This window comes from Molothrus aeneus, chromosome 29 (genome assembly GCF_037042795.1).
Source record: "Molothrus aeneus isolate 106 chromosome 29, BPBGC_Maene_1.0, whole genome shotgun sequence".
Lineage (NCBI taxonomy): Eukaryota > Metazoa > Chordata > Aves > Passeriformes > Icteridae > Molothrus > Molothrus aeneus.
Window position 1 is genome coordinate 547,975 of NC_089674.1, and position 15,637 is coordinate 563,611.

The window sequence follows — 15,637 nt, forward strand, 5'->3', positions numbered from 1 at the left end:
CTGGAGCGTCTCCAGAGGTGCCACAGCCTGCTCTGGTGCTGGGGCATTGTCATGGGGAAAAAGTCCTCACAGGTCATGGGACTGCCCCTCTAGTCCACAGTTGTGGGGCTGAGGATTTTACCTCCTGCCTGGGGGCAACATCCTGGGCTTGGGGCTGCAGTCACCCTGTGCCACCCCTGCCCCAAGTGGGCACAGGAGCCTGGAGCATCTCTGAACACAGAGGTGCCACAGCCTGCTCTGGTGCTGGAGCATCCTCATGGGGAAAAGGTCCTCACATGTCATGGGACTTTCCCTCTAAAAATCCTCAGCTTGGGACTGCAGTCCTTTTTGGAGACAAAATCCCCAGTTTGGGGCTGCAGTCACCTGCTGCCATCCCTGCCCCGAGTGGGGACAGTCTCTGCTCTGCTCTGGTCTGGAGGTGCCACAGCCTGCTCTGGTGCTGGGTCATCCCCATGGAGAAAAGGTCCTCACATGTCATGGGACTGCCCCTCTAGTCATTGACACCTTATGAGGAGAGTTGTGGGGCTCAGGATTTTGCCCCCTGCTTGGAGCCATCTGGTTTTTCCAAGACTGATCCCTCACAAAGTTGCCACTCTGGATCTGCCCTTCGCTGACACCTTCCAGGAGCTTGAATCAAGCTCTCACCCTGAGCTGGTGTTTTGGCAGAAAAAGAAGGATCAGTTTAATAATCTTTGGCTGGTCCAAGCTTTTCTCTACATACACAGGAAAAATGGCAATTAGCAGGAGGTAATTTAAAATTAAAGTTACCAGGTGGGAAAGTGTTCTAATTTGTTTTCCATCTTCCTTCATAGGTAACTTCAGCTCGTTCATGCAGAAGGAAATATTTGAGCAGCCAGAATCTGTTGTTAATACCATGAGAGGAAGGGTCAACTTTGACGACTACACAGGTAATTGAGCTGGAGCCTCCCTCACTGGGTGTCCACGGTGGCTGCAGGGGAGGGAGGGGTGGAAACCTTGCTGGGCTGGGATGAAATCTGTGTCCAGTGCCTCCAGAATTCCATGTGAAATGAAATCTGTGTCACAGTGCCTCCAGAATTCCATGTGAAATGAAATCTGTGTCACAGTGCCTCCAGAATTCCATGTGAAATGAAATCTGTGTCCAGTGCCTCCAGAATTCCATGTGAAATGAAATCTGTGTCACAGTGCCTCCAGAATTCCATGTGAAATGAAATCTGTGTCCAGTGCCTCCAGAATTCCATGTGAAATGAAATCTGTGTCACAGTGCCTCCAGAATTCCATGTGAAATGAAATCTGTGTCCAGTGCCTCCAGAATTCCATGTGAAATGAAATCTGTGTCACAGTGCCTCCAGAATTCCATGTGAAATGAAATCTGTGTCACAGTGCCTCCAGAATTCCATGTGAAATGAAATCTGTGTCACAGTGCCTCCAGAATTCCATGTGAAATGAAATCTGTGTCCAGTGCCTCCAGAATTCCATGTGAAATGAAATCTGTGTCACAGTGCCTCCAGAATTCCACCTGCTGCTGGCAAGGTCCCATTTCTGATGGTTTTTTGCACATTTGGTGATGGAGGTGGTGACATTCTGTTAGCAGCAGTGATTCTGGGAGCCTCTCCTCCCTGCTCACCCTGACTGGGCTCTCTGCTCTTGCCCACAGTGAACCTGGGGGGGCTCAAGGATCACATCAAGGAGATCCAGAGGTGTCGGCGTCTGATCCTCATCGCCTGTGGCACCAGCTACCACGCGGGAGTGGCAGTGAGTGCTGGGCCCAGGGCCACAGTCAGGGGCTGGGCTGGGCTGCAGGGACCTGAGGGACACCCCAGGGACACCCCAGGGACACCTCCCGCTGTCCCAGGCTGCTCCAGTGTCCAACCTGGCCTTGGCATCCAGGGCAGCCACAGCTGCTCTGGGCACCCTTCTCCCCACCCTCCCAGGGAAGAGTTTTGCCCTAATAATCTCATCTCCTCTGCCCTTTTTTGGTTTAAAGCCATTCCCCTCGGTCCTGCCACTCCATCCCTTGTCCCACGTCCCCCTGCAGGAGGCTCTGAGCCCTCCCTGGAGCGTGCCAAGCAGATTAAGGGTTGATTTCAGGGTAGGGATTGGTTCTTAACCTCAGTCAGGTTAGGAGTAAGCAAGTGCACGCAGGTGAGTGAAGGAGGGCCCTTGTGAAAGCTGCAAACACCAGGCTCAGTTCACAGCAGCAGCAGGAGGAAATAAAAGCTGGTGAAGCTGAGCTTGGGGAAGTGGTTCCTGTGACTTCCATGGCTGTGGGAGGCTTTGGGGAACAAAAGCTGCTCTTTAAAAAAGGGCAGCTGGCAGGGGAGGGACACTGCAGGAACAAAATGCAGGGGCTGCCAGGGGCCAGGTGGGGTCCAGCAGGGCCTGGATGTAGGTTTGGGGGTTTGGGTTCTTCAGGCGGGGACACACTCAGGACACCCAGCATTACATAATTTATGTGGGGGGTTATGTAACCAGTGAGACTTAGTTAGAGAAATCTCCATTTGAGGGAGGAGTAGGCCCCACAGACCAATGTGTTTTCCCCCCATACCTCCCTGCCCAGGTGAATTTTTATTAAAAATCAAGTTGGTGGTGGTGCCAAGGCAAGGTTGCTTCTCACAGGGGTTGGTGGTGACTGGAGTGTGGGCAATATGAGCAATTAAAGTGTAATCCAGCGCTAATTGTCACATGGAGTTTAACAGTAATATTTTCCAGTGTGTGTGGCAGCTAGAAAGCTTTTTTTGTGCCTTTATAAACATGATGTAATCCCTGCCTTCCTGCCCCTCCCCTGCCAGACCCGCCAGGTGCTGGAGGAGCTGACTGAGTTACCTGTCATGGTGGAGCTGGCCAGTGACTTCCTGGACAGGAACACGCCCGTGTTCAGGGATGATGTCTGCTTCTTCCTCAGCCAGTCAGGTACTCCTGGGCTCCCCTCCCTGCCCAGAGCTGAGGGGGAGGCAGAGGCCACCCTTTGGTGCCTCTCTGGGGGACTGGGAGGGCTGGTGTTGGTGCCTTGGCAAGGCGCCCTAGAGCTGAGTTACAGAATAAAGTAGGGAATTATTGAAAGGATCTCCTCAATGGATCCACCTTGGGCACTACAGGAGCCTGGCCCAGATGAGTTTTTATTAACCAGGAAAATGAATAAAGTTGATTTTTGTTAAAGGGGGACAGCCCCAGAGCTGCCTTCTGTTAACCAACAGCTGCAGGTGGGTTCTGGGTGGCACTGCCCTGGTCAGGGCTCACACTGGGTGTGCAGGGGCTGCTGCACCTCCCTGGGGCTGCCTCTGGGGCATTTCCCAGCAGCAGCAGCAGCAGCAGCAGCACTGAGCACCCGTCCCTGTGTCCCCCCTGTGTCCCCCCTGTGTCCCCCCCGTGTCCCCCGTGTCCCAGGGGAGACTGCAGACACGCTGATGTGCCTGAGGTACTGCAAGGAGAGGGGAGCCCTGACCGTGGGCATCACCAACACCGTGGGCAGCTCCATCTCGCGCGAGACCGACTGCGGGGTGCACATCAACGCGGGCCCCGAGATCGGCGTGGCCAGCACCAAGGTGGGTGAGCCCCCAGGGCTCTGGCTGCATTTGGAGTGGATTTATTTAATTTAATTTAATTTTATTTTATTTTATTCTATTTTATTTTAATTTAATTTATTTATTTTATTTATTTATTTTTAATCTTTATTTGATTTTTTATTTATTTTAAAAAATTATTTATTTTTAAAATTTGATTTTTATTTGATTTTTATTTTTATTTTATTTTATTTTATTTAAAATTTATTTTATTTTATTCATTTTAATTCTTATTTTTAATTGTTGCTTTAGTTTATTTTCTTATTTTTATTTTATATTATTTTAATTTCTTTTATTTTAATCTTTATTTTTAAAATTTCATTTTATTCATTTTTTATTTGATTTTATTTTTTAATTGATGTTTTATTTTAATTTTTAATTGATTTTGGTTTTATTTTTATTTTTTATTTTATTTTATATTTATTTTAATTTATTTTATTTTTATTTTTTAATTTATTTTTTTAGATAAGATAAAGGAAACTTTGTTTGCATGTAACTCTCTCACTGGCTGTGCTTTACCAAAGAAAATGGGATATTAAAACTATCCCTTTAACAAATGGGGGAAATGTTTTTGTACTGAATCCCACAGTTTGTGTCCAGGTAACAGGATTGTTCTGGCTGGGGGAGATGCAGTATAGGAGAACTTACTTTGCTGCCTTTCATTTGGGTGAAGTGCTGAAATCTGCTTTGGTTCAGTTAAATTTAGAGACGAGATGATGTCAATCTGTTACATAAATTCAGCCAAAAACCACATTTGAGTTTAACAGTTCATGGGGGAATTTGATAATGGAAAATTCATGAGTCTCTTACAAGAAACTCTTGAAGGAGCTGTTTGTCCTGTTGTTTTCACATGGCCAGCACTTCCAGCTTGGAGAGAAATGGAATTTTTCATTTTTTCTCTGACCATGTGGGGTGTCACCAGAGGCCAGACTGCAGCTTCAGAGTCCCTCAGGTGTCCCTCAGGTGTCCCTGTGACCATTCCTGCCCTGCTGTGACCCCTCCTGTCACCTGCCTGGGCAGGGATTGCCCCCAGAGGCAGGGCAGGAGTTCAGGCTCAGGTTTAGGCTGTTCCTAAAGAAGGGAGCTGGGACATCACGGCTGCCTTTGTGTTCCCCTGAGTGTGGCCCAAGGAAATCCCAGCTGGTTGGGAGTGGTGCTGGTGATGGGCTTGCCCCAAACAGCTCCAGGCAGCGCCTGCTGCTCTCAGGAGCCACTGGCAGTGAAGCAGGACAGGGGCACGGTCACAAAGCAGGGTTGGCAGTCAGCAGGGGATGGAGAATACAAAATCGGGGGATGTGGAATATAAAATCAGGGGATATAGAATATAAAATCAGGGGATATGGAATACAAAATCAGGGGATATAGAATATAAAATCAGGGGATGTGGAATACAAAATCAGGGGATATAGAATATAAAATCAGGGGATGTGGAATACAAAATCAGGGGATATAGAATATAAAATCAGGGGATGTGGAATACAAAATCAGGGGATATAGAATATAAAAACAGGGGATATAGAATATAAAATCAGGGGATATAGAATATAAAATCAGGGGATATAGAATATAAAATCTTGCTGTTGTGTCTGAATCCCCTGGGGTGTGAGGAGGTCACTGGTGAGCCCTGCCCGGTGAGCCCAGGTCCATTTCTGCTGCTGACTGGGAACCAAAGCTGCCACTTGGAGAGCAAAAGCTGGGCTGAGATTTCCCGTGTTTGGTGCAGCAGTGGTGTTCTGTGTCCCCTGCAGGCCTACACCAGCCAGTTCGTGTCCCTGGTGATGTTTGCCCTGATGATGTGTGACGACAGGATCTCCATGCAGGAGCGGCGCAAGGAGATCATGAGGGGGCTGAAGGGGCTGCCAGGTAGGGCCTGGGGCAGGGGGAGCCCAGCTGGGCTGGGCCTTGCAGGGAGGGACTGAGCTTAGGGCTGGACCTGCAGGGAGGGACTGAGCTTAGGGCTGGGCCTGCAGGGAGGGACTGAGCTTAGGGCTGGGCCTGCAGGGAGGGACTGAGCTTAGGGCTGGGCCTGCAGGGAGGGACTGAGCTTAGGGCTGGGCCTGCAGGGAGGGACTGAGCTTAGGGCTGGGCCTGCAGGGAGGGACTGAGCTTAGGGCTGGGCCTTGCAGGGAGGGACTGAGCTTAGGGCTGGGCCTGCAGGGAGGGTGGCAGAGCTGTCACAATTCCTCACAGCCGCGTTCCCTCAGGTGTCCCCGGGCCACCAATGTGGGCCAGTCAAGCTCTGAGCCCGGGGTTTTGCGGTCCCTGCTGGCTGTGGGGGTGAGGGGGGCGTGAGCACACTCAGGCTGGGCTTTCCCTCCCCTCCAGACCTGATCAAAGAGGTGCTGAGCATGGATGATGAGATCCAGAAGCTGGCCACGGAGCTGTACCACCAGAAGTCTGTGCTCATCATGGGCCGGGGCTACCACTATGCCACGTGTCTGGAGGGAGCCTTGGTAAGGTCCTGAGATTAAAGAATCCCCAGAGCTGGTTAAAAACCATGACAAGGTGGCTCAAAGTGTCATGAATTCTTTCCCCCCCTGCAGAAAATCAAAGAAATCACCTACATGCACTCGGAGGGGATCCTGGCTGGGGAGCTGAAGCACGGCCCCCTGGCCCTGGTGGACAAGCTGATGCCTGTGATCATGATCATCATGAGAGACCACACCTATGCCAAGTGCCAGAACGCCCTGCAGCAGGTCATTGCACGGCAGGTGAGGGCTGGGGGCTCTGCAGAGCTCCAGAGGGGCTGCTTCTGGCAGGAAAGGCATTCACAGCCCCCATTCTGCTCCCCTGGGTGTCACTGCCCACCTGTGGGCTCCCTGGGTGCTCTGGGCATCTCACAGCAGTCCTTGCAGCAATTGCAGAAGTCTGGCATGGTCTCTTTAACCCTTAAATACCCCCCAGGACATGTGAAGCTGTTTGGTTTTCAATTAAGCAGTAGATTTTGCCACTGGCAGGGAAGAACCCTCCAGATGTGCTTCCCTTCAGGGAAGAACCCTCCAGATGTGCTTCCCTTCAGCCCCTGCCCTGTGTTGCAGGGTCGGCCCGTGGTGATTTGTGACAAGGAGGACATCGAGACCATCAAGAACAACAAGAGGACAATCAAAGTGCCGCACTCGGTGGATTGCCTGCAGGGCATCCTGAGCGTCATCCCCCTGCAGCTGCTGGCCTTCCACCTGGCCGTGCTGCGGGGCTACGATGTGAGTACTGCACCCTCCCGGGGCTGCAGGGCTGCTGGGGGATGCTGGGGGCTGCTGCAGGGCTGGGGGATGCTGCAGGGGTTGCAGGGCTGCTGCAGGGCTGGCTGTGACCGTGTTCACAGGGGTACGAGGATGAGGGAAGAGATGAGAATGTTGACTCCATGTTTCAGAAGTGATATATATTATCATTAAAATATCAATAATATATATCATAATATAGATCATAATTATGATACGTAATATATATCATAAAATATAATAAATATTATTATATATGTTATATTAAAACTGTACTAAAAGAATAGAAGAAAGGATTTCATCAGAAGGCTGGCTAAGGATAGAAAAGAATGATAACAAAGGCTTGTGACTGAGACAGTCTGGACAGCTGGGCTGTGATTGGCCATTAATTACAAACAATTCTATGAGCCCAATCCCAGATGCTCCTGTTGCATCCCACAGCAGCAGATAATCAATGTTTACATTGTGTTCCTGAGGCCTCTCGGCTTCTCAGGAGAAGAAATCCTAAGGAAAGGATTTTTCATAAAAGATGTCTGTGACAGCTGGGGGATGCTGGGGCTGCTGCAGGGCTGGGGCTGCAGGGCTGGGGGCTTCTCTGGGCACTGCTTGAGCTGCTGCAGGGCCCAGGGCCAGCTGTGCCAGCTGTGCCAGCTGTGGGCAGTGCAGGACTGCAGGAGGCTGAGCTGGGGTGTGTGGTGGGAGCAGGCAGGCCCTGCAGGGCTGCCAGGGAAGGGAAGGCACAGAAACACTGCACACCCTGCCCCAACCTCTGCAGGGCTGCAGGGCCAGGCCCTTCTGTGCTGGGGGAGCTCAGAGGCCAAACTGCAGCTTCAGAGGCCCTCAGGTGTCCCTCAGTGTCCCCCAGGTGTCCCCCAGAGGGTTTTTGGCAGTTGGGGTTGCTGTTTGATGTGAAGACAGAGCCTGGCCCTGCCTGTTGTCAGTGACCCCTGAGCACTGGAGCAGCCTGGCCTGAAGCTCTGCTCAGCTCTGGCCCAGGAGCTGCACCAGTCAGGGCTGTGGAGTTTTGTTCTCTGCACCGATTGGCCTGAATGAAAGTGAGAATGTGTTGGACTGTTTTCAGTTGGAAGGCAGACATTCCACAGGTTACAGAGTTCTACACAAACAGACAAACCAACAAACCAACAAAGCAAGTGTGGAAATACTCACCAGCCTGTTCTTTCTCCTCCCTCTCTGCAGGTTGATTTTCCAAGAAATCTGGCCAAGTCCGTAACTGTAGAGTGAAAGATCATCTGAATCATAGGGGCAAAGGGGAATTAAATGAAAAGACTTTTTTTGGTACCAAAATAACTCGATTTTAAAGCCCCCTAGGTAAATCTTATTTTGGTAAATCGCTGTTTGTGTACAAGATCACCACAATTCCATTACATTAGTGATTGTCCAGTTGATTCCACGTGCTACATCAATAGCTCTGGGGTTGTTTTTTGGTTTCTTTTATCAATAGACTTCCATGAAAGATGTTAAATGGTTTTCCTTAAAGATTGCTGAGTCCTCCCGGTGAGGGGTTACTCTGAGCTGCTGTCACTGTCCCTTCCCAAGGTGGCTCACGCCAGTCACTGCTGGGAGAGCTCTGAGGGGATTCTCAGTGCCCTGTGGTGCCCTCAGGACAGCAGGACACACAACTGGAACAAGAGCCTGGGCAGGAATTCCAGCAGTGAAGGGAACTGCAGGCAAACCTTTGGGGTGAGCTCAGCCCCAGGAGCAGGAGGGGATTCAGCACAGCCCGGGCAAGGGCCCAGAGGGGTTTTATCCATGCCAGATCCAGGGCAAGTGACAATCCTGTGGCCAGGGGGACCCAGCAGGGCCAGGGCTGGGGGCACAGGGGTGGCAGGGCTGGCTCTGAGCTGCTGCTGCTGCTGCTGCTGCTTGGGGCTGTTCAAACAGGGGAGCTTTTGCTGTGCTGAGGATTTCCCCTGGAACTGGGAGCACACCTGGCTGTGACACACCTGGCTGTGACACACCTGGATGTGACACACCTGGCTGTGACACACCTGAGTGTGACACACCTGAGGGACCCAGCTCTGTGACACACCTCTGAAGGGGATAAAAAGGCTCCATAAACCCGACAGAAATAACCTTTGAAAATTACCTTGGTAATTAAGGAATCACCTAAAGAAATTGCCTTGGTAATATTTCTGTGACAAGCTTGAAGAGAATAAAAAAATGGCACAGAAAATACTCAAAATGGCACAGAAAATACTCAAAATGACACAGAAAATAACCTTCAGGACTGAAAGCCTGACTGTTTCAGAGTCAGCAAAGGGCAGTTATTATGTGTTTCCTAATGTGGGAAGGTGAATTTCCTCCCACCTTGCTGGGATTTGAATTGGCTTTCCATAGGCAGCGTCAGACCATGCCACAAGGTATAAAACAGTGCTGGGAATATTCCAGGTGCTTTACTGCCCTGAAAAATGCCTTTAGCAAATGGGGAGTGCCCAGTTCCCCTGGCACAGGGGCTATTCCCACAGACTCTCTGGAATTCTGCTCTGTACAAACCCCCAGGGACTCTTGGGTTCGGTTCAGTGCCAGCTCAAGGCCCAGATGAATGGAAACCAATGAAATGAAATGCTGAGTGCCTGGAAAAGCTCCTCAGGGCCAGTGCATGTGTTTGTTAACCTGTCCCATCTGTTGGTTTGTGAGCACATCGTGCTGCCAGCGTCCGCTTAAGGACAAAAAGTGGAAACTGCTGCATTTTGGTTCAGCAAAGGCTCTGTGTGAGGCCCTGCCCTGCCCCAGCTGTGCCTGAACATCACCTGCACCCCTCCCTGCAGGGGGAGGATGGAGGGCAAAGCAAATTGTGCAGTGCTCACAGCTGGGGGAGAGCTGCTCTTCCTCCTCCTCCTCCTCCTCCTCCTCAGCTTCCTCCAAGGCCCTGCAGGGCTGGGTCCAGGCTGGGCTGCCCCCGGCCCAGGGATGTGCAGTGCCCCATCCTTTGCTCTCAGAACAGCACCTGTTAATTAATATTAATTAAATATTAATATTAATTAATACATATTGATTAAAATCCCCTCGAGGGGATGATGTAAGGCCCTTCCTAGTCCCCCTGGCACAGAGCAGGGGGCAGCCAGCCCTGGGAGTTTCAGTGCAGGAGTTTCAGTGCAGGCTGTGACGCCCTGGGAGAGCCAGAGAGGACCAAAGATGGGAGTGAGGAGTGCCCAGCGTGGCTGTGGTGTGTGCTGAGCTCTCTGGGTGTGGGCTGGGCCACAGCAGCCCCTGCCCCGGTGGCTCAGGGACAGGCAGGGCCCCCTCCTGCTGCCTGGTGTCCAATCTGCCAGCCCAGGGATGCTCTGCAGCTCACCCCAGGGAGGAATTTCCCTGCTGGGAGCTGTCAGCACCTCCTTGTTGTTGTTGGTGAAGTGGGAATGTACAAAGGACTCTTTCTGCCTCTCCTTACCTCATTCTGCCCCCCTGTTGCATCTCTGAACAGATGATGTTTCTCTTTCCCTTAGAAAACACTTTTAGGATGTCTCGTGGTATTTATTAACAGCCAGTCAGTCTTCTGCTCTCCCAAATGAATGTTTTGCTTACTGAGCCAGTGAAACTCTCTCCTTTCTCGCTGAGGTGTTGAAAAGTTCAGGAGCCCAGTCTCTAAAATTGAGCCACAGGTAAACACAACCGAGGCCTTTTCCACCCGGGGCTCCAGCCCACCGTGGTCACGGATTGTCCTGGAGTGAGCAGCTCTGCACAGGCTCACAGGGAAGCCCTGAGCTCCTGGGGGGGTTTAATTCCCCAAAGCTCAGCAAATTCCCCAAAGCTCAGCTCACCTTCCTGCCCGCCGGTTCTCACACTGATTCCACACTCAAATTAAGCTGCACGTGGAATCTGCTGCAGCCAGAAAGGTTTTTTTGGTTTTTTGGTTGTTTTTTTGTTTCCCCTGGCTCTGCTGCAGTTTTTTTTTTCCCCCAGATTTTCTGTGCAGAGCCCATCAGGGCCTGGGGCTGGGCAGGGCATCTCCTGCTGCCCCAAAGCTCCCGGAGCCCCCGTGCTGAGGGAGCCGGGACAGCCGAGGAAGGACAGAAACGCAGACTCTGGTGAGAAGACTTCTCCCCAGCCTCCCTTTTAAATGAAATCTGCCCTCTGCAGTCATTCCTGCCTCTCTAGGAAGGAAGGGAAATCCAGTTTTTCTGCACTCGAACAGCCAGTTTGATCCTGATTCTGAATTCCAAACATTACAACTTCAGTTTCCGAGCCACCGAGGTCTTATGCGAGTGAAGATTATCATTTTATTTAAGCAACAAGACAAAGGGCAGGGAGTTTTAGTGCAGTAAAATCAGTAATGATGAAATAATTTTGCCACCAGCTGGGCTGATTTGGGAGCTCTGCCATTTGCTGCCACTGCCAGGGATCCACAGCTGGGTGCATGGAGGGAGAGGATGAAGTTAAGTAGCTCAGCAGCTGCTCAGTGTTTAGCTGTGGCTGATTTTAGATCCTACCTGAGTGTACCAAACTTGCCTCAAAGCATGGAGTCCCTCCTCTTCACCAGGACAGGAAGAAGAAGAAACAGAAGTATTTGGGTTGGCAAAAAAAAAAAAAAAAAAAAAAAAAAAAAAAAAAAAAAAAAAAAAGGAAAGAAAACTTTATTTGCCTTCAATTCAGTTTCTGTAAATAGAGATTTGAGTGGCAAACCCACATTTCTCCCTTGTAGATTCTGTGCTGTACATATCCAGCTGGCTGGGGCTGTGGGACCAGACTGTGTTTGTCGTGTGCTGTAGCAGGAGATGTCTTATTCTGTCTGTAGTGTTTTATTATCATTTGGGTTTTGTCTCTTTGCTTACTTTTTTTGTATCTCACCCTTTGAATAAAATCAAGTGCCCTACATTAACCAAATGGACTTTCTGGTCTTTAGTTAAATCCACTGAGGACAGAGGTGACCCCTGGGGAAGTTTAGGGCTGGGGGGACAAAGCAGAAAAGCTCAGGGCTTAATTCACCCTGTTCTGGGTCACATTCAGCATTTCATTTCTCACGTTTCACCTGCCCTGGCCTAACGCTCCAAGAAAGCCTGCGAGAGCCCCCTGAGGCAGACCCTGCACCTTAATTCTCACTGAATTATTATTCAATGATCACTGAGACAGCACAGCCCATCCCTGCCACCCACATCCCACAGCTCCGGGGTGGGTGAGGCTGGGCTGGAGCACGAGGGCCAGGGCAGAGCAGGGGGCTCAGGGCTAAAACACACCTGGGTGCCTTTGTCAGGGAATGCCAGGGGGACAGAACCGTGGAAATGCACCCCTGGAAATCCAGCCCTGGAAATCCAGCCCTGGAAATGCACCCCTGGAAATCCAGCCCTTGTCTCGTGGGTTCATTTCCTCAGGGTGACAGAACCCTGGAAGGTGGAGCTGATGTTTTTAGGGCTGCCTGTCCCTTTAGCAGGTGCAGCTGGTGTTTCACGGTCCCTTTGCAGGTGGATCTGGTGTTTCATGGTCCCTTTAGCAGGTGCACTTGGTGTTTCATGGTCCCTTTAGCAGGTGGATCTGGTGTTTCATGGTCCCTTTACAGGTGCACTTGGTGTTTCATGGTCCCTTTAGCAGGTGCAGCTGGTGTTTCATGGTCCCTTTGCAGGTGCAGCTGGTGTTTCATGGTCCCTTTGCAGGTGCAGCTGGTGTTTCATGGTCCCTTTTGCAGGTGGATCTGGTGTTTCATGGTCCCTTTTGCAGGTGGATCTGGTGTTTCATAGTCCCTTTAGCAGGTGGATCTGGTGTTTCATGGTCCCTTTGCAGGTGGATCTGGTGTTTCATGGTCCCTTTGCAGGTGCAGCTGGTGTTTCATGGTCCCTTTTGCAGGTGGATCGCATCGCTGCCTCCCGAGACTGAGCCCGGCCCTGCCCTGGAGCTGCTGAGGAGAGAGAGCAGAGCCAGGGGTGAGCGGGGCAGCCCCACCTGCCCTGATGTGACACCAGCCCTGGGGTGGCACCTGCCTGGGGGTGACATTGGCACTGAGGTGGCACCATCCCAAGGGTGGCACCAGCCCCCACTCTCTGCTCCCCAGCCCCCTAAATGTGAGCACTGAGCACTGAACAAAGCCCAGAGCCACCCTGGGGCTGCCCTCAGCCCCCTGGGGGAGGTGACACAAATGGGGAGGTGACACAAATGGGGAGGTGACACCCCCAGAGGTCACTGCTTGGGTTTGCACTGTCTGTAGTTTTAAGCAATAAAAATCTGCAGGGATTCCCTTGGTTTGCAGAGCACAAGGGGAGTGTTTTGCCCAAAAAGGGGAGTGTTTTGCCCAAAGGGGAGTGTTTTGCCCAAAAAGGGGAGTGTTTTGCCCAAAAAAGGGAGTGTTTTGCCCAAAGGGGAGCGTTTTGCCCAAAAAAGGGAGTGTTTTGCCCAAAAAGGGGAGCGTTTTGCCCAAAGGGGAGTGTTTTGCCCAAAGGGGAGTGTTTTTCCCAAAGGGGAGTGTTTTGCACAAAAGGGGGAGTGTTTTGCCCAAAGGGGAGTGTTTTGCCCAAAAAAGGGAGTGTTTTGCCCAAAGGGGAGCGTTTTGCCCAAAAAAGGGAGTGTTTTGCCCAAAAAAGGGGAGCGTTTTGCCCAAAAAGGGGAGTGTTTTCCTCCAGAAATGCCAGTTTGTCTCTGCTTGGGTGCTTCTTTCCCTGCCAGGACACAGAGCCGAGCTCCCCTCCCTGCTCCCCCTTTTCCCTGCTCAGTTTTTGGGGTTTGGGCTCAGAATTCCCCCCGTGTCCCCTCCAGGCAGAGCTCAGGACCCCAGTCCTGTGGTGGCTTTGTCACCAGAGCCTGCCTGGACAGTCCTGCCCCTCGCTCAGCGCCCCAGAGATGGGGACAGGGCAGGTGATAAATAATTGGGGTCACAAATGCCCCAGTCCAGCCAAAAAAAAACCCCCTGAGATCCCCACAGCAAGATCCTGGAACAGGGAAACCTTGCAGGGTCCACAGAGTGCCCATAACCGCAGGGTCCCAAACACAACAGGGACCCCCATATTCAATTCCAAACTGGGATGGTCCACGGGAATGTTACCATGGGAATATTGCATTCCAAACGGGGATATTCCCATGGGAATATTGCATTCCAAACGGGGATATTCCCATTGGAATATTGCATTCTAAACGGGGATATTCCCATGGGAATATTGCATTCCAAACTGGGATATACCCATTGGAATATTGCATTCCAAACTGGGATATTCCCACTGGAATATTGCATTCCAAACTGGGATATTCCCACTGGAATATTCAATTCCAAACTGGGATATATCCATGGGAATATTACCATGGGAATATTACATTCCAAGCTGGGATATTCCATGGGAATATTGCATTCCAAGATGGGATATTCCCACTGGAATATTCAATTCCAAACGAGGATATTCCCATTGGAATATTGCATTCTAAACTGGGATAATCCCAAGAGAATATTGCATTCCAAGCTGGGATATTCTATGGGAATATTCAATTCAATTCAAACTGGGATATTCCCATTGGAATATTGCATTCCAAACTGGGGTATTCCATGGGAATATTCAATTCCAAACTGGGATATATCCATGGGAATATTCAATTCCAAGCTGGGATATATCCATGGGAATATTCCCATGGGAATATTGCATTCCAAGCTGGGATATTCCACGGGGATGCTGCTGCTCACATTATTTCACATACATCTCACATTTCACGTTTCACAGGCTGAAGGAATGCAGACATTCCCAGGGCTTTTCCTTTCCCACAGACTTTCCACTGAGTCAGAAAAACCTGGAGAAACCCCCCAGCAGCCCTGGGGAGCCCCCCCGGAGCACGGGGGCAGCACCAGGAACCTTCTGGAGGCTCCCAAACCCCTGGGGCGCCAGGGAGGGTTTGGGAGGGCGATTCTGCAATCCCCACTTCCCTCGGGAGCAGCCGTTCCCTCATGGCCCGGCTCAGGTTTCCACTCCAGTCCTGTGGGAGTTTTGGTTTCTCCATCCCTGTTGATGCCTCCAGCTCTGGAAAAGGCCCCAGGATTTAATTCCTGTGCAGAAACGCAGAATTCCTGTGCAGAAACGCAGAATTCCTGTGCAGAAATGCAGAATTCCTGCGCAGAAATGCAGAATTCCTGCTCGGGTGCAGCTCTGGGCACATCCAGGACGCCCCTGGCTGGAGGGGACGCTGACCCTGTGGCATGAGAAACCATTTCCCTCCTTCCCTGCGCCTCTCCAAGATATTTTTTGTGGCATGAGAAACCATTTCCCCTCGTGCCCTGCACGTCTCCAAGACATTTTTCCTTCCCACATCACCAGGAAGGGACCCTCCACAACATTGACCTATTAAAAACCACTTAAATAATCGAAAAAGTTCTGGCAGCGTGCCGCAGACTTTCAGCCACTGTCTGCATCCAGGGTGATTTATTTTACAGCTCGTGGTGTTTTTTTAACAAGTTATTTTATGGCTGTTTCTGAAAGGAAAAGATGCATTACCCAGAGAGAGGATGCTCTGTCTGGCATTTCCATCAGCCCCACACAAACCCTTATCTCTGGCTCAGATTTGGGGCTTTCTCTGCCAAGTTTGGGGAGAGAAAAGCAATTTCTTTCCCTGCCAGTGGAAGCTTGGTTATTCCTGTGGTGCCTGAGCCACTTTGTGTGAGATCCGTTCTGGGAGGAATGGACACTCCAGGCTCTGTCCCACCCAAAAAAATCAGGTTTTGTGTCAGGAGTGCTCTGGGTTCTGGGAGGAAAACGTCCAAGTGTGAGTTCCCAGCACAGTGAAAAACCACTCGGTGGAAATCAGTGAAAATTTTCTTTTTTTTCCTGAAGATTTTCAGGAAATTGCAAGGAATGGCTCAGAGCCCATGGGAGGTTTGTGTATTCTTTAATAATAATAATAACATCGAGGCCAGCAATCAGGAGTAATGACTGGGTTTAACAAAGGACACATTGA

General features: G+C 50.7%; 1 protein-coding gene across 1 annotated transcript in view; it reads left to right on the forward strand.

Annotated features, from left to right (window-relative positions):
• Window positions 1-11,605, forward strand: part of GFPT1 (glutamine--fructose-6-phosphate transaminase 1) — a 28,188-nt gene extending 16,583 nt beyond the window's left edge. The window contains exons 11-19 of the mRNA XM_066567356.1: window positions 813-908; window positions 1,637-1,734; window positions 2,772-2,892; window positions 3,367-3,524; window positions 5,291-5,405; window positions 5,868-5,995; window positions 6,086-6,253; window positions 6,581-6,742; window positions 7,958-11,605. Coding sequence (XP_066423453.1) covers window positions 813-908; window positions 1,637-1,734; window positions 2,772-2,892; window positions 3,367-3,524; window positions 5,291-5,405; window positions 5,868-5,995; window positions 6,086-6,253; window positions 6,581-6,742; window positions 7,958-8,002 — 1,091 coding nt within the window. The 3' untranslated portion in view covers window positions 8,003-11,605. The remainder of the gene's footprint in view (window positions 1-812; window positions 909-1,636; window positions 1,735-2,771; window positions 2,893-3,366; window positions 3,525-5,290; window positions 5,406-5,867; window positions 5,996-6,085; window positions 6,254-6,580; window positions 6,743-7,957) is intronic.
• Window positions 11,606-15,637: the final 4,032 nt, after the last annotated feature.